This window comes from Ochotona princeps, chromosome 24 (assembly GCF_030435755.1).
Source record: "Ochotona princeps isolate mOchPri1 chromosome 24, mOchPri1.hap1, whole genome shotgun sequence".
NCBI lineage: Eukaryota > Metazoa > Chordata > Mammalia > Lagomorpha > Ochotonidae > Ochotona > Ochotona princeps.
Window position 1 is genome coordinate 15,583,105 of NC_080855.1, and position 19,044 is coordinate 15,602,148.

At 45.5% G+C, this 19,044-nt stretch overlaps 1 protein-coding gene across 1 annotated transcript in view; it reads left to right on the forward strand.

Annotated features, from left to right (window-relative positions):
* SHISA9 (shisa family member 9) overlaps positions 1-19,044 on the forward strand; it is a 246,918-nt gene that overhangs the window by 208,317 nt on the left and 19,557 nt on the right. Inside the window, exon 3 of the mRNA XM_004586771.2 lies at positions 14,266-14,421. Within this exon, the coding sequence (XP_004586828.2) occupies positions 14,266-14,421 (156 nt within the window). The remainder of the gene's footprint in view (positions 1-14,265; positions 14,422-19,044) is intronic.

Genomic DNA, 19,044 nt, shown 5'->3' on the forward strand with positions numbered 1-19,044 from the left:
GTCAGGTGGGAAGCCAGGAGGTGCATGAATGCATGGGGCTCCTCCAGGTGAGGGGGCCAAAACCCTGCCATTCATCTGGAGCATAAGGGCATTAGAAGAACAGAAAGGAGACCTGGAGGCTGCAGGGGCAGCCAGTGGGGAATGTTGTGGGACACCAGGCTGGGGAGTGGCAATGGCTGAGTGGGTCCCTAATGGTACTATCATCTTTATCCCGAGAGAACAGAACCCCTGGCACACGTTAGGGCTTGCTTCTAGGCTTATGTAAGGGTTCCACGAAATAACCCATGTAAAAATGCACATCTTTCCTTTTTTCCTCTTCCATTTCCTCATTTTCTTTCTGCACCACCATTCACCTTCTTACCCCTTCATTCCCCTCCCTTCCCCTTCTCTACCTCCCCTCCCCATAATGTCTCTGTTCTTGTGTGTTTGTAACACACTGAATACACTGTGCCTCTTTTAAGTTTTAGGACTCATGACTCTTTGAAGAAAAAAAAAAGTACTCATTCACTCATTCATTTGCTAGAGAAACAGAGAAAGAGTACTCCAACTGTTGGTTCACTCTCTGAAGGCCCGCAATATCCAGAGCTGGACTGGAGTGAAATCTGGGTGAGCAGGAACTGAATTAGGCTCTTGTATGTGTAGCAGGGACCCAACCACTGCCAGAACAAGTGCCTCAACCAGGGCCTCGCTTTGCTGATTGCTCTCATTAAATCAAATCAGCTGTTTATCACGCACGTCAGTGAGTATTCTATAGGCACTTAGTTTATGCCTGGTTCTGCCAAGATGCCTGAGGAATGGAAAAGTTCCCAGGTGCACAGAGCACCCCTGCGACCCCAGGCACGTAAACAGGTGGCTTTTCAGGAATAGGAACTACACAGAAGCCAGGAACCCTGCAGATGGCCGTTCCTCAGAGAATTTGTTACTGAATCGGTCTTTAGTCCCGCATCAGATCAATACGTGGAGCTTTTTCAAAGATGCACAATCACCTTGATTTTCATTTTGACAGCTCCCTTTCTTTGGGGTGCTCTCTGTGGCTCCTCAGCCTCTTGTGTGAAATAATACTGCAAACATCACTTCACCCCCAACTTCATGCTGGCAAGAACAGCTAACTCAGCCTTTCAGAAACCACCTGAGTCTGGTTTGTGAATATCTGTTTAGGCTGTGGCTTAATCACAATTCATTTATCCTGATATACTTTGGGGGTGGGGTGGGGTAAATAACCTTGATATAGATTGCTAGTGGGCCGCCAGAGAGGAGGCAGGGTTTTAATAAACCAGTGATGGAGTGGAAATGTTTTGAAATATCGAATAATGTATCTTCCTCATCACCTGATTACTTACTGCCGCCTAATAGCACATTTCATAATCTATTATTCCTGATCTGTTCATCTAGCAATAAAACTTCTCCCTTCATGATTGCTGTGCGCTCCCAAGTAAAGACCAGCGCATTAGGCGCTCAACATGTAACGAGGCTTTAATGACTCAATAACGTCTCTTTTATGAAACAGAGAAAGGGTTTTCTTGTTTCTCTTGAAAAATACCTTTTATTTTCCAAGTGAATATTGTTTGTAAGGGAACTGTTTGTCAGTTTTCACACACACACACACACACACACACACACACACACAAGCTGAAAGAAAAGGGTTGTTTAATTTCCATGACATCAACATTTTTTGGTTACTATTGTTTTAACAATGCCACAGAAGCACACAGAGGTGTTGGCTGCCTCCCAGAAATACAAAAACGCTTTGAAAACCACAGTGTGGGAATGTGTGTGTATTCACACTTGTGTGTGTGTGTGTGTGTGTGTGTGTTCAGGTATAGACACACACACATTCCACATATGTTTCATAGTCACAGATTGCTTTGTTGCATATTCACTGTGTCCTCATGCCTGTGTTGTGAACAAGAGAAACACTGTTTCTGCTTTATCTCCTGTTAGTCTAGCTCAGCAGTTCTTAGCCAGGTCAGTGGCAGGGGAAAGGGGAGTGATTTTACTTCTACCCCTCAATGGGGACATTAGCAATGTCTACAGACATTTTGATTGTTGTGAGTGATGGAAAGAGAGAGCAACTGCTAAATACCCCCTCGGTGACAACATCCTCTCACCCCCCACTGCCCTAACACCTTGCAAAGGAGTGACTGGTTCCAGGCTGCATTCCTGCCAAGATTCAAAAAGTGTGTATCAAAGACAAACATAAAATGCACATTTGGTGATCCCAGCAGAATCTGATAAATAAATTCTGTGCCACAGGAAGGTTAGAGAGCTGCTGGAACATAGTAGGGTCCCTGATCCAGCTCAAGGAATCCAGGAAAGCTTCCCGGAGAAGGTGAAGGGTGAGCTGAGCCTTGAAGTTGCTGCCACCTAATAACACCTCCTGCTGTCCAAAGCAGAGCATGGTGACGCAAGTGCGTAACACGTGGTGTATTTCCAATCAAGCCCAGAGAGAGGATTTTGAACATTCTCATCACTCAAAAATGATAACTATGTAAAATGACGAACGTGTGAATTGTCCTGATTTGATGCATCAAATTATCACATTGTACCCCGTAAACATACATCATGATTGTGTCCCTCATAAACATATATATATATATATTTTTTTAATTAAAAGAGTGATTCTACCATGTTCTGGAGAAGCAATAAAGTGCAGGTGAGAGAATGGTAGTTTGTTTCTTATTTCACCCCCAAGACTGCATCTAAATTGGTAGAGACTTCTGTGGTATCCAGGGGTCTGAGTATTGGGATGTAGGTGTGGTCTTTGGTCATTTTTTTTTACAGTGGCTTCTGCTCCCCAGGCTGATTCTTGATCCTCTAGGCACATGACCCATGCCATGCCCTCTGCTGTGTTCTTGTCCGGCTCTCAAGGTCTGTCTGGATCTCAGAGCCTGCTTTCTTCAGAATCTAAATCTTAACTACTGCCTTGTAGCTCCTCTTTTGGTCCTGGACCAGCTGTGGGCTCAGATTCACATCCGTGAGGTGAAGATGTGAGATTCCTCCCGCCCTGTAGAGTCAGGGTCATGTGCTGCTCCCAGACACAGGGCGGCCCAGCCACAGGTTCTGAGTGCCCCACATGTGACTGCCTCCAACTTATATAACTGGTAATGCCTGTTGTATGTGTGAGTTGGCTGTTTGACTCACCACCATTTTTCACAAGTGAAATATAATAACAGGATTGTTATTATATCACAACTTCTCATGGAGGAGTGGGTGGTAGGGTGGGCCGAGGCTCCAGACAGACAATGTCCTTGCACATCCGCAGCCCTCTGATCACCCACATCTCTTTTCTTCTTCCCGTTGTTAATCTATTGTTGAGGCAATAACCAAGCCAAGAGGCTGAGTGTGTGTGGTTCATCAGCATGTTGACTCAGAGCTGGGGAGGACACATGACTTCTGCTGCAGATGCTTCCCCAGCCTTGGACCTTTGAGGGCTCAGGACTGAGGGTCCTCCTCTTTGACTGACTGGGAAAGCCTGATTCTCTGTCTTCTTTTCCCAGCTTAGCTCACCAGCAAGAGGCATATCTAGGCCAATCCAAATGTTCAGATGTGCTCACAGTTTGGAGAGTTGGAGTGCTTCAGTTTGTTTCTTCTCTTGTTAAAAAATTACTTGAGAGAAAGAGAGGAGGGGGGAAAAATAGTTCAGCCACCACCCATCTGTAAGACTCAGACTGAATTCCAGGCTCCTGACTTTTGCCCAGGCCAACCCTGACTGTTACAGGCATTTAGGGAATGAAACAGAAGATGGCTGAACTACTTGAGCCCTCACCTGCTGCCTCTCAGGGTCCACATTAGCAGAAATTTGGAATTGGAAGTAGAGTCAAGACTTGCACTCAAGCATTACAATATGAGAGTTGGTATCTTACCAAGTGCGTGGAACACCAGTGCCATTATCTGCGCCTGCTACCATAGACAGAAGTCTCAGCTCTGAGAACACACAGACAGCCCCTTAGCTGTTTTCTCATTAAATTTTGTCCTCTCCCCTGGCCTCAATTCCCCACATGTTCTGGACCAGAAGCAAAGCCTAGTTTAGTGAGCACTTGTCCACATCCCTGCCAGGTTCTGAAGCTCCGAAGCCTAGCATTGGCAGCTTGGTAGCCAGAGTCCTTGTACCAACCCCCCTGAGAAGCCTGGCTGCCCTGTGGCCCTTGAAGAAACACCATCATGGAGCCGTGGTCTTTCTACTCTTTGCTTCTTGGATATTATGGTTAGTGGTGCATTCAGCCTGTGAATATAAAATAAATGGAAACTATGTTATTGCAAAAGTTACAGGGAAAAATGAAAAGAAGGAGGATTGAGGGAGGAAGTATAGCTATCTTCTTGGAACTATATCTCTGAAACTCATGCAGTCTGATTTTTCTTTATATTAATAAAAATTTTAAAATGTGACTAGAAGAAACCAAAATACCAGTTCTTCATAATACCCACCACAGAATCTGTGCGTTCTTAAGTTTCACAGTCTTTGCTTCGCCCACTGCTCAGGTACTGGGCTGAGGCAAGTATGCACATGGGGAGAGAGGTGAGCTAGAATTTTAGGCAGGCAACTCCCCTCTCAGCACTTACTCTCTGTGTTCTGTTTTTCATCTGTCTCCTTATTTTGGTTATCTGCAAACCTTTGAAAGGCACTGGGAGATCTTTTGCGGTTCATGTTTCTACTATCCCCTCAGCCCTATACCCCAAAGAAGTCCCTGCCTCTGGCCCTCGGCCTTATGTTTTACAAGTTGCTTCTTCCATTTTCCCACTTGGTAACACAGCCGACGGAGCTGGTGCCTGCCCACGACTGACAGATGAGCCTCATTTGCAGTCTCTAACGTTTAACCACTTGTCATTTGGCATAGTCATCCAGCTCCAAGACGCTGGGAGAGCCCTCCCTGTGCCCAGCCAATGCCAATGACTTCCCACTACCATGCCTCTCTCAAGTCAGGGACCTGGCACCCCAGAACTGTGAAGCCAACCTCCAGCCAGGCATCTGTGAACCCTTACAGGGGGAGCCTTAGGCAACAATTGCCTTGACCCGAGAGTAGAAGAGGATGGCGCGGAGTCCACACAAGTGCTAGCTAGACTGGCCCGTTTCTCAGCCACTGACTGGCTTCTTTATGTTACTGCATTCTGTAATCACACCTGCAATTCGAGAAAATCCAGGTTTGAAATTTAAGGTAATTCTGAGAATTGAACCCAATTCTCCATCTATCTCCATTGATGTCTAAGACTCCAAGGGGCCCATTCATCCCTTAAGACCAATAGCATCTCCCTAATGTCTACTTAGTGGTAAGTCTGTGCTAGACATAAATAGCTTTACATGCTTTCTCTCACTTAATCCTTTCCACACTGTCACAAAGCAGATGCCATGAATATTGCCGTCTCATAGATAAGGAAAGAGAGAATAAGAGATATTAAAGCATGTGTGCAAAGTGGTAGAGCTTCTGAAAGGCACAATGAGAACTCAAACCCAAGCAAACCACATCTCTTCCCTCAAATATCTGAGGAAATGACAAGGCCTGTGGTCACAGAGTCTGTGCAGACATGGTGAGTGAGCTGCGGACTGCGCAGGCCTCAGGGGAGTTGCTTGGGCAGGTGGTCTTTACAGTGGGAATAATTCTTCCTGAACACTTACATCTGCTTTAAGGTTACTCCGTCCCTGCCAGCCAAGAACTCAAGTCTTGCCAAATGGAGACACAGGAAGGTTTGGGGAGAGGCCAGGGGGTTTGCATCTATTTACCAACCTAGTTCTGCTGCAGCACATAACTAAAACGCTCTCTGTGTGTTCACATGTTTCCAGAACATCCCATCCTGGGACACTTGGACCAGATCTGAGACTATGGATTCCCTTAGTAGCCTAATATTATGTATTCCTTGTGATTCAGAGTTCGCTCATGGTTCTCTGTTTCTAGGTAGGGTGATGTCTTTGTACATTTTAAAAATCTTTAAATTGACCTTGTAACCTCTAGACAGGAGCATGTGCTCCTTTTTGTAAAAATCCCACAAATTCACAGAATCTGGCAACTTGCACCAGAATCAAGAAGCAAATTGTTTCCATCCTCTTCCACCAACATCCCCTAATCCCTTTAGACCTCTTCAGGGCCATGTCCTCCTGCAACCTCCTGGAAGCAATGGATTGGTTTTCTGGACCTATAGTTTTGTTATTTCCAGAATGTCACTTAAATAGGTCAGATAGTATCTGGCGTTGGGGCCTGACTTCTCTCACCTAGCATAATAGCCTGTTCCTTCCCATACCTGAGTGATGACCCTGCAGTGTAGATCTATCAAGTGTACTTATCAGGTCACTAGCTTTAGTGATTGCCAATTAATGCACTTTAAATATTCATAGACAGTTTTTTGAGTAGAGATGTAAGATCCTCTTATAACCATTTAGAAGAAGCTATTAAGCTATTTTTTTTTCTGAAGAAGTTCTGACATTTTACATTCTTACTGAACGTGTACATTTCAACTGTTCCCTATTCTCACTAGGACTGGACTTTGTCAGACTTGTGTGTTTGATTTAGGTATTTGCTGTTCTTAGAGGAACGTAATGATAACCCCATGTGGTTTGTCTGTGTGTTTTTAAGTCTATTTTTGTACCTTGATAACTAGGAGGCACGGGGGCCCATTTTCAAGCATATTGCCTCTTGCAGTACATGTTTGCTCTGGTCTTGGTGCCCTGGTTGCACATTACCAGTCATACTGTAAGAGATTTGTTTGTGCATGTGCTCCCTTCCCTGAACTGACTGAGCTGTGCAAAGGCCCCCGTGTGTCTTCGCCACCTCTTTCCGCGGCACCAGAATCATGCTGAGCCAAAGATTTGGCACATGGTGATTACTTGATAAGTGGATATCAATGAGTGAATTTGCTCAACCTGTAATTACAAAGGGTTTATTTTATTCAACAATTGCCACCTTGAGCAATCTCAGTGAGAGAGAGAGAAATAATAGGCTGTTTTTATGGAGAAGCAGTTTTTTTAAAAAAATGAAAATGTGACAGGGAGGAGGAAACAAGCTGTAGCATTTTCCACTGCTCCCATGTGCCAGTCCTCCCATGTGCCAGTCCCCAGGGTGGCATTTTCAAGATGTGTCTCCTTTGATCCTGTCTTGAGCTCTGTGGCTGCTAAGCTGTTGGAATGGAGAAGGGAGCACTGGCTTTGGATACAGCTGGCTTTGCCTCTGCTGGGTATGACCTTGAGTCAGTGATTCCACACTCACTTTGCCTTGGTTTTTTCACTGGCAAAATGAACTCAGTGAGGCTTAAATTTAGGAATGTGTTTGGGTCTAAAACAGGATTTGTGTAAGGGAATATGTGTGTGTTAATTGTGGTTTAAAAAAAAAGATGTAACATAAAATTTATTCTCTTAGCATTTCCAATACAGTTCAGTAGTATTAAGACAGTCACAGTTTTGGGCGTGTGAGAGACAGTTTAGTGTCCCAGACATTTTCGTCTTTACAAACTCAAACTGCATATTGAAAAACAACTTCCGTCTTCTGACCTCAGCTAACCTCTAGCAACCACCTTTCGCCTTTCTGTGTAAATGAACTTGACTGCTCCTCCCCCCACACACACACCAAGCAGCCTCATAGAAGTACAGTCATACATGTTTGTCTTTTGGGGACTGTTACTCAATACCCACCTGTTATTGAGCAGGTTCCTACAAATAAATAAATAAAACAAAAAGTTCTCTTTCCCCTGTCTCCTATATTTGGAATTCTGTCCCAGGTAAGGAGCCAGACATGGCACTGGGAATGGATTGTTGAGAGATGTGACCTTTGAGAGGTATAGGGGAAATAGGCATTGGGAACATATAAAAATGTTCATGTGCGTAAGGAGAAGAGGGACGGGGGTTTTCTGGATTGCATTGTGAGCCTCCCTAATGCATCGGATGAGATCCTAGCTCCTGCCTCCTCACAGGGTGCCCTCTCTCGGGAACATGGTCATTCCAGGTGTAATCAGTTGAGATGAAATCATCCTGAAGCAGAGTAAACCCCTGATCCAGAGTTTCTGGTGTCTTTATAAGAAGGGGGATTCAACACAGACACACACACGAAAATGCTATGTGTCCTTGCAATTAATGCTGCATGAGCCAAGGAGACCACAGATTCCACAGATAGCAGCCAACCGCAAAGGGGCAGGAGGGAACTGGGGTACTCCTTCTCTCTGCCAGCCCTCAGAGAGAGCCAACCTTGCTGGCTTCCTGATCGCAGACTTGTAGCCCTCAAACTTTCAGACAGTTCATTCCTGTAGCTAACGCTACTCAGGGTGTGATATTTTGTGACATGAGGCCTAGCAAGTTTCTACAGGGAGCTATAGGAGCATAGCCAGGTGTTGCTTAACTGAGAGGATACAACCAAACGAGGGTGTCTTTAGCCATTCTAGGAATTGTGTGGAGGTCAGAGAGTGTACTTCTGCAAGGTCACATGGCTACAGAAACTCTAGGCTGTGTGGTCTCATAGGACCACTGCTACCCATGGGACCTGTCAATCATGAGAGCACTTGGAGATAGGTTGGAGGTTTTGGGTGCATCACTTGGAGAATGTGATATTTAAGTTGAGTTGGTTTAGTGTTCATTTAGGTAAATATAATGGAGCAATTCTGCAGAAGAAAATAGTATCATATATATTGTTAGTATATAATGTCTTTCAACAAGCATGGATATCTAGTTTCTGATCCCACAACACATTGCAGCAATGGCCACGTGGACTGCTGTGTCTGATCATATCGACTTACGGGAGGGAGATTGGAGGCAGACTGTAGAGTGAATGGAGTGAGGAGGGCAGATGCTGGAGAGAAGGGAAGATGAAGCAGAAACTAATCAACTCTAGTACTCACGGCCATTGAGTGAAGGGCAGAAGGCCACAGATGAGACTGTCTCATAAACCTGGCTGAAGTAGCCGCTAAGAGCCTCCAGCCTCCCTTTGTATTTATGATGACATCACCAATCCATCCGGGGTGAGTTCAAGTGCTCTAGAGATGTTTGGTTTCAGGGGTGATGGAGTGCTGTGGTTTTCTGAACATACCCAGGATGCCCCCTCAAATTACAGCCAGACTTCTCCCTGTCTCTTTGCTGCGTCTGGCACTCTTTCTCAGCAAGCAGAGGGAGAAGGCCCCCTGCCTTCTCCAACCAGATCATGCTGTCTTCCCTCATGCTGTGGTGGGAATCTTGGCCTCAGGAACTCACAGCACTAATGATGCAGATCCTAACTTATCCTCCACATCTCCTGTGGTGTTGGGTAGCTGGCACCTGCCCTGGACTCCTTTTACTTGGAGCAAAATCCAAGACTTGGAAATGAATTTCTGTCTCCCTGAGCCATTATAAACACTGGCTCAAAATGAACATCAAATAAATATTCCACAGTTCGTTCTAGTTTTAAAATATTCCCAATCTAAATGGTCAAAGATTTTAAAAAATGTTTACATGCTTAAAGATACAAACCCTTGGATAATATCACTGCCTTATATGCCAAGGATTGTCTGTTTGAGATGTTATATACACCATTATCCAGGTGTGTATATTTTTCATCCATTATGCATTCCTGTTGGCCCCTATGCCACCAAGATTCAGTAAGATGTATTTATGTTCTCTTTTCTGATTTAGGAACCTAGTCTGCTATATTCTCTTGACAAATTCAGAGTAATTTTGACTTTGGCTGGATTTCCCCCCTTGTTTGTGGCCAAAGAAAAAATACATGTGATATTTCAAACTGTAATTTTCAGGTTTTCTCTTTAAAAGAATGCTGGATATGAAGATTTTGAAAGGTTACAAAGGGCAAAGGACAAAAATTCCAGAGCTCTTTTTTTCATTTCTGCATGTCTGTGCTTGTTTCTGTTGAGATGTGAGTGACCAATGTGTTTGGCCCCTTCTAGAATGCCTCCCGTCCACTTCCTCTCCTTCATCCAGCTTTGATGCAATTAGATAATCTAGAATATATCCAAAAATCTGACTCTCTTCTTGTGCCACCCCATTGTGTTGTCCTGGTTTCCTGGATAATCAGACAGGAAAGCTTTATGTAATATTGTGGGGTGATCCTAAACATGGTGTGCTGATGGTCTTGAAGTTGATTGAAGATGCATTCTATTTTTTAAAATGCACAGATTTCAGATTTTTAGCAGTAGTATCTTTTAATTCCATAAATCTCTTGAAGTCTCCCAATAAGTCTTTAAATCTCATTCTATAACTTCATGAGGAAAGTGCTAAGGCCTCCAATTTAAAGGGAGAAGAAGCTCCTAAAGCCTAGAAAACACCAGGGAGGGTACTGTTGCTAAACAAAGAGCCAGAATTTCAATCGGAAATGGATGGATTCAAACTCTATTCTTCATTCCTCATGGTGTCCTGGACAGTGCTGCTTGTGGGGCCATACCCATGTCACAGCAGCTGTGCTGGGGTAGTGGCAGTAAAGAAGGTCCCAGGTAGAACCAGCCAGGCCCTGTGAGCCAACCAAAAGCATAGCTCTCTCATCTGTGGTTGAACCTTTGGGAAATTTTTGAGGTTCTCTACTTGTGCCCCAGCATGACATGTACAGTGCCATAGCTGCTGAAATGCATGGGGATGAATGGATGGGTGACCCAACTGGGAATGCCAAGAGCTCAGGTGAGTTCCACAAGGAAGCTTCGGCAGCCTGCTTGTTCTCTGGGGAGAACAGTGCATTCTATTCCCTGGGTAAAAGGAAGAAAAGGGCATTGATGTTGCTAAGGCTTTTCTCCTGTGTCTTGAAGCTTTTCAGAAGAAAGATACTGAAGACAGAGAGTCTTTATCGACAGAGGTGGCTCAGTGCTCAGTCTCTCATCTTCTGATCTGTGGTGGGCAGAAGCCTGGTTTAGTGCGAGAAGCTTCAGGGTTCAGACAAACCTTAGATGGAGTTCTCACATTACCTTATCATGCTGTATGACTTTGGGAATACGCAACCTCTCTTGAGCTTTGGTTGCCTTATCTGTAAAAGAAGATTGCAGTAGGTCAAGATATGAAGTGGTTTTACATGGTTCATGTGTGCTTTTTTTGGCCTTTCTGAAACCATGATTCGTATTTGAGCTGGCAGGTGGTAGCCAATTCCCTAGGAATATTTGGGTAGGTGTACTTTGTTCAGTAAGCAAATCAGGGCAATTAGCCTATCTCTAACCTTGCACATGGTTCATTTCTTCAAGGTGAGAACATTTGAAATCCTCTCTTCTATATTTCTTGAAATGCACAAGAGATTATTGTGTTTTTGAAAAAAAAGACTTGTTTGTTTGAAAGGCAGAATTATAGAGAGAGGAGAGAGAGAGAAAGAGGTCTTTCATCTGCCTAAGTGACTGCAATTGGGGTTGGCCAGGTAGGAACCCAGGGCTGTGTCTGGTCTCCCACTTGTGTGGCAAGAACCCAAACACTAGCTCCTTCTTCTGCTGCTTTTCAAGGTGCAGTAGCAGGGAAACTGGATGAGAAATAGACCAGCTAGAACTCGAAACAGCCCCTATGTGTGATGCCAGTATCACAGGCATTAGCTTAATCCGTAGTGTCACAACACATTCTTATTAACCACAGTCACCACAGAGAATAGAACACCAGAACTGACTCCTTTTGTTGAGCAATCTTTGCATTCACAAACCAACTTCACCCCATTCGCCTGTCTTTCCCACCTTGAGAAGCTGGGCACTTCCTGCTGCAGCTCTGTAGAAACTCTGCGGGCAGTCCACTTCTGTCTCAGTGCGGTGCATTCCTTAAGTCTTGGCTTCTACAGCATAGCCTCACTTCTGGTCACTTGCAACTCTGTAGGAAGAAGCCAGAGGTTGCTTCACTCAGAACTTTCCATTGCCAGGGACAGGAACCCCAAAGCACATATCCATGGCCACGGGTAGCAGATTGAATCACCTAAAGCCTGACTTTGAGAAACAGCTTGTCTGGAAATACTGGGGTCCAGGCTAGAATGGAAACCCAAGCTTACCACTGTCTATTCTGCTGCCATGGTGTGAGTCTTTAACTTCTTCTCCAGCTGAATCTCACCTGAAACACTGTCATGGCGGGGAGCATGCTGCCCCGTCAGATGCTGGCCACATGCTGACTGATGTGGTTTGTGCTTGCTGACATTCCCTTCAAATATAGGGGCCCCTGTCATGACGGTCCCTGTGTGTGCAGTGACAGATTTCCCTTCACTGTCTTTGTGCCTCAGCTGTAACATCCCTGCCTCTTCATGTATACTTGTTGGTTTGTGAAACCAACCATATGCCTGAGAGAAGAAAAACACGAGGATGCATTGATACAACACACACTTGTAAGGTTGTGAAAGCAAAAAATAAACAAGAAAGATAGAGGGGCCAAGAAAAAGATCAAGATCTCAAAGTCTAGAGTGGAGTTTGTTGAACGGTGGCCCTTGGGAGAAAACCAGTGCCACCTGTTTCTGTTTGGGGGGAAAAATTTATTGGAACATAGCCATTTAAAATTTTTTTCTTTTCCTTTTTGCATAATTTCTGGATCTGCGCTCATGTTACAGTGGCAGAGGAGACTTAGTAAATGTCTGGCTTTCTATAGGCCTTTGCCTGTCCCTGTTGTCCTAGAGTATCCGTCACTCCTTAAGCTCACTGACCCTGTCTGGACAAGGGCTTAGTCTTTATGTCTCACTGTCAGCCAGGCTGGGTGACCTCAGTACTGAGTGGGAGGTCTAGAAAAAGCATCACACCCAGGTGGCGGCCCTGTCAGATCACAGCAATTCTGGCAGTAGTTGTGGGTATTTAGCAACAGCTGGAAAACAGGTGCCCATGGTGGAAGCAGGGGATGTTTCAAGGCACCCATGGCATCTACTGCTCTGTACCTGCATTCATCGCCAAGCTGGTGGGACCTCAGCTTCCCACCTGAGATGGAGCTGTTCCCTCTCCTGGACTCCCTCTCCCATGTCCCACGCTCATCATCTGGCTCACATCTGGGTCTCCCCAATAAGTAGTTGGACTTGACTGGACTATAAGATGTTGGACTCTATACTTGGCATATGCTTGCTAAGAGGGAATCTCAACTGAACTTGAACTATGGTTACGCAACAAGGTGGAGGAACCCACCATGGGGGGAGGGTGTGGGGAAGTGTGGGGAGAATCCCAGTTCCTATGAAATTACAACACAATGTAATTAATGAATAAATTTAATAAAAAAAAATCTCATGAAGATGGGAGCCCCTCCCACGCTTCCCTGGGATCGGCCAGCCTCTGTAGCCCCACCTGCTTGCCTTTGGCTCACAGTGAGATCTGCGCTCACATGTGGCTGCAGGCTAGGGGCTTTCCTTCAGTACCTGAATGTGCTGGCCTCCCTTCAGCTTCAAGACCTTTGCTGGAACACTCTCCCTGGAGCCTTCTAGCTTCCATGAACTTAACACACTTGCTGTTCTTTTCAATCTCAGAGAAACCTTGCACCACTTTCCTTAAGGGACCCAATCCTCTAAGTAACCAATATGCAATATGTGTGCCTGCGTACGAATATTTTTCAGTGTAGGCATGCCATATCTAATGGAAGTGGCTATAGGTTATCTCTTCTTCAAAATCAATTATTTGTGTTGCTGAAGGCTTGCTTCCTCCAGTGAATGGACAATGTAAAAAACCATCCAACTTGATGTTACAGAGTTCTAATAGCTGCCCAATAATCTGTCCTAGGTATAGAATGAATAAAGAATAAATAAATAAATAAATAAGCAATAGTTTATTGACATGTTCCCATGTCTGTAAGAGCTCATATTGTTTCTAGATGCATGTTTCATTTCACAAACCACAGTGCAGAAAATATTCTGAAGCTTGTATTTCTGCAGGATCAGCCCCCGCAGGTGGCATTATTTGCTCAACACACACAGGTTCTTTACATGCTCACACACAGGGCCAGATTCCTTTCTCATGAGAGAGTAACCCTTTGTCTGCCAGCACCTCCCGATTCCCATGTTGGTGTTCTAGTCATCGTAATAGCCGGCAGTGTCCTGGTCAAGGGATGAATTCTCCTTAATGTTGAACTCCTTTGACTCTTACTGAGGCTGAGCATCTATTTTATGCACACATTTTGATAACAAAACATGTCTGCTGAGATTGGACCTTGGCACGTTCGGTTGGGGGAGGTGAAGCTGCCTGAAACTCAGGGTTTGCTCTTTGGAGTGATGTTGAAAAAGCACCTGTCTGACCTTGGGGGCTCTCCCTGGTTCCCCCTGTGTTTGTACAGGCTCTTCTATGGTGCGACCTGAGTTCCCAGAAGTGAGAGTTCTAGTCTCCAGGGATACGGGGATGGTAGGGGTAGGGATGGAAGTGCTGTGCCCTGTCCTTGACTTCCTTGTTCTCTCTATCTTCCAGACACCACGCAGATGAACAACGCCGTGCCCACCTCTCCTCTGCTCCAGCAGATGGGCCACCCGCATTCGTATCCCAGCCTGGGACAGATCTCAAACCCCTATGAGCAGCAACCGCCGGGCAAAGAGCTCAACAAGTACGCCTCCTTAAAGGCAGTCGGTAAGGGCCTCCAGGATGGACCTCGGTCTTCGCTTGAGATCTCTTTCTCTCCACTGATTTTCCTATCTCCCATCCCCTCCATTCCCCTCCCCTCTGCTTCCCACTCCTTCCCTTCTGTTCCTCTCCCTCCCCCCTCCCCCTCCCTCTCCTGGATATCTTAGCCCCTCAGCTGCCTTTTCTGGCTCAAATCAAATTTTTGTAGGGCAGCATGATTGGGCAAGAAGAGCATGTGGGTTAGAGCTGCTTCCTGGGGAGAAGGATGTGGGTGCTCCTGTGGTCTCCCTGATACCATGGCCCTTTTATCCAGGGGACCCACGCATCCCCACCAGGTCTGTGTCCAGGAATGCATGGTCCTCTCATGAGTTGTCTTTCTCCTGCCCAGTGTGTCCTAGCTGTTTTCAGACAGGGCACACTCCTGTACAAGCAGCTTATGCTCTGTGGGGCAGGCAGCCCAGAGCTACTGTAAATTGAGTTCTTACTAAGCGCATGGCATGGCATTGCATTAGCCCCTTCCTCAGCCACAAGTGTTGTCCCCGTTGTCAGATCCAGAACCTGAGACTCAGCAAGGCTCGTGAAGTTTTCCTTGAAGCAGTCAGCGTAGGGGGCAGAACAGAGAATGAACCTGCATTTTCATCACTACAGAGCCCCTGCTCCTACCGCACTCCCCCCACTCACACTTGAGGAAGTGTGACCTGGCCCTGTGGCCACTGAGACTCCTGAGCAGTTAACCCCTGGAAAATTCCACGGGATAGAAGAGTCCTGACTGTTGGTGGTGGCATCCTCTGTTCCCGAGTCAGTGCTCTGATGTGAGGGTGCACGTGCACAGAGCCACACAGAGAGCAGGAAGGCCTATCAATGCTTTAGAAATTTCTGCTGCACAAGCTGAGGCTGAGGTTCAGACTTGCTCTTTTTTAAACAGCTCTCTGCATGTCTCTAGGCTGAAGCCAGAACTTAGTGCCATGGGTGCCAACCACTGTAGCAGCCTAGTACCCCAGAACACAAAATCCCATCACAAGGCTGGCTCTTGGCTTCCTCTGCCAAGTTCCTTGCTGGCTCTCTGCAGCCCTGTGCCTTGACACAGGGAACAGTTCCTTCTGCCACCTTCTAACTGGGTCCCATGAGTCCCGTGTTACCTCCCCAGCTCAGGGGAGAATTGTCTAGCTGATTTTTCCATATAACCTTTTCTTCTGAGTTTATTACTGGGTAAATTAGGAAAAGTCAGCTCTACTTCTGCTCTGGGAAACAATTTCTTTTGGGTGAGTTTTTATTTTGATGGAAGAAGTTCTTCTGCTGTTTAGCTATATATCAGACATTTATTTATTCTTAAATATTATCAGTTCCTGGAAAACTTCCAAGCAACCAGGACTCTGGAAATTTTCTTGTACTATCAACTTGGTAACACTTAACCCTTCCTTGGGCCTCAGTCTTCCAATCTATAAAATGGATATAAAGTGTGAGGCTCAAATGAGATGACTCGTATTATAATGTAGTGGAGAATTTTTATCCCAAGTACACCAGTCCTTTTGCTTTTCCACAGCCCCACCATCTTATTCCTTCAGACCTCTGGGAGAAGGCTCCCTGAAATATGTTTCAAAATTGTCCTCTCAGAATTGACTCCCAGAAGCCCCAGAGGAATGAAACAAATCACTGTGGGGGAGCTTCCATCTTACTGAGGAAGATCCTACTGCTCTTGGACTGTGCACATGATACCTTAGATTTCTAGGAAACATTGGGCAGGCAGAGGACCCCAAAGATTTTCTTTTATAATCACCCTCTTATCCTCTTTCCTCCCTATCCCCTTCCAAATCCCTCCTTAGAGATGAGATGGGAGCTTGGTGATTTGATTCCAGCATGAAATATCCTGGTTCAAGTGTAAACTGACCGTGGATTCCAAAGTACAGGGGCAGTGACTTGTCTAAGGTGCTGGTGGTAACCACAGTCTACATTAGATGCACAAAACACCCACAGTGGCTCCTCACATAAGGGCCAGGCACGTGCTAGGTGATTTGTGTTTGTGCCAAACAGTCCAACTTTGGGAATTCATGTTCCCCCTGCTCCTGGGAATTTCAGATGGAATTGGAGAGAGAGAGAGAGAGAGAGATCAAGCCAGGCTTACTTACCCAAGAGTGCAGGATGTATCAGCTGGCATAGATGCTTCTCTGCATCTGAGGCCTGAAAGCCCGTGTTTCATGTTGAATTTCTTTGTCTAGCTCAAGCCTCACCATACTGCATGACCCTGGGCTGACCATGGTTTCCTTCCATTCCATACTGAGTGTTTGTATAGCATGTGCATCCTAAGTATGTTCTCATGTACTCAGACTTTCCAGGAAGGACTAAGGGCTGCTGCCCAGAAGAGCAGCAGTCAGGGCATCTTTGCTGAGATAGCCGCCGGGGACTACACACCCAGAAAGGGCTCCATTTCTGAGGCTGGCCCTAAGATGCTAAACAACAGATGCTGTTGTTGTAATATGGTCCTTCTTTAGGCATAAAACACCTGCCCTGCTGGCTCATTCTTTCTGGACTGACCACACCTCTCTGTATTACTTATAACTGAGGCCAAGGCCTCCTGCCCCAACACCCTGTAGCTTTTGGCATAAATGATGGGTGGTGATTCCCACAGAGCTTCTTGTTTCTCTCTGGGTTTGATGTGGGCCTCTTCACATCTGGAATGTCTGCAGAGCATTTGAAATGACAGCGGTAGTTCCTCTCTGAGGAACCTTTTCTTCCACAAATAAGGAGTTCCTGCAATGTCTGTTGAATGAGTGGATGACCTTTCCATAGTGGTTTTGTTGCAAAGCAGTGTCTTTCTGTCTAAAGCATCTCACCCGTCCTGTGTGTGGATGATGTGTTCCTCTTCATCTCATCCTGCTTCTTGACTTTATCCACAAGTCAGATGGTCTTGGGCGTCTCCAGGAGAGGGGACTCTTTTGGTAGACCACTTAACCCAATGGGTTACTCTGGAGTCCAGCATTTGTCTGCACAAATGAAATGCAAATCCCATAATAAATGTTCTTTCAAGGGTTCTTTATTAAGGCATAATGTGATCATGGTGTGAATGATGAAATGCATTTCATTAGTGAAATCATTACCACCCAGGAGAGAAGTTGTTTAAAAAATGGTTTGCTGTTGAGAGCTCTGCAACCTCTGATAACCAGACTCATTTTCTAAAATTAACTGAAGGAAGGGAGGGTTAGGTGTCCTTTAGGGTTAAATATGAAATTCAAAAATCACCCTGGAAAAGAAGTTTCTCTCAGAGCTCATACTATCCTGAACATCAGGTGGGTCACTGGAAGCCCGTCTCGGCCCTGGCTCTCACCAGTCTAGTCACGGCTGTGCAGCTTTGAGCTAGTCGCAGAAACTCCAATTTCAGCTTCTTCATGTGAAAAATGAGGAACTGGGCACTATGATCTCCACATTCCTTTCAAATTTTAAAATGAAAAATGAAGTAATCCTATTTATTCTAATTAAGAGAAAACTTGTGGGTCATTAAACACACCACATGAATTCAGTGCCAACTTTGAAGGAAAAAGGAGTGGGTAACCTTAGTTAGTCTTCAGACAGATTCTCCCCAAACCTGCCATCCTTTCTATTGTGTTTTTGTTTGCTTGTTTGAAATCACTCTCCTTCATGTTTAAGGAGAGCTCTTTTCTATCTACCTCTCAGGAAATGGGCCTGCACCGTCTGGTCATATAGCATATGCTGCTCTCTGTTCCCTTGGGACTTGCTCCCAGCTGTTGGCAAAAAAAAAATCATCATATGCTGGGAAGTGCTAGACTCAGTACCCAGTGGGAGATGGAGCTGAATCATTATTTGTTCAGTTCATTCATTCATTCATTCATTTGTTCGTTCATTTTCCAGAGGTTCAGTTTGGTGTCCCTGGGCTGTAAGGCCTCACATGTAGCAAGTCAGTCCCATCTGACACTAGCTCAAGGGCTAGCTCTAAGTAGGCACTTGGTAAGTATGCTCAACACCGACTTGTGAAACCAGTGGGCAATGCCATAAGAGAGGTACCATAGCAAGCCTGGAGCTCCAGATGGTCAGCATGGTAGAATGGCTCATGACATACCTGGTTAGAACAGAGCTTTAAGTTCTCCCTCAGACAGGTATCCAGTAAGTACAGAAATCCTTACCCTCTCCATGTCTCAGCTTCACCGTCTGCAAAGTGGGTAAAATAATGATACACAGCGGATGACTTGAAAGGTTTAGTGACAGAGTGCAAGTGAATTTCTTAGTTTAACACAGTCAGCCCTTGACAACAGTGCAGCATATTCAGCCCTCCAGACCCGAATGCTTTGCCGTCATGTTGTTTTCCTCTAGTCTTCAAGACCTGCCTGGTTCCTTGGTTGATAGGCAGATCCTCAAGTTTCCTCTTAAAGGGGGAGAGAAGTAGATCCGTGTTCTCCATCCGATTGAATGAGAAAGATATTTGTCAATGTAGGGGATCTGATCAAACTAGCAGGCAGGTGAACAACAAATGGCTCTTCGGAGCCATGCTGAGGACTAACAGTGAAGGGTTACTCCCAGCCTGTTCACTGCCCCATCTGTAGCCTGGACCGTGAAGGTCGATATAACTACGACCTGTCACAAGGCCAGAGACACCAGATTCTGCTTCCTTCAACTGAC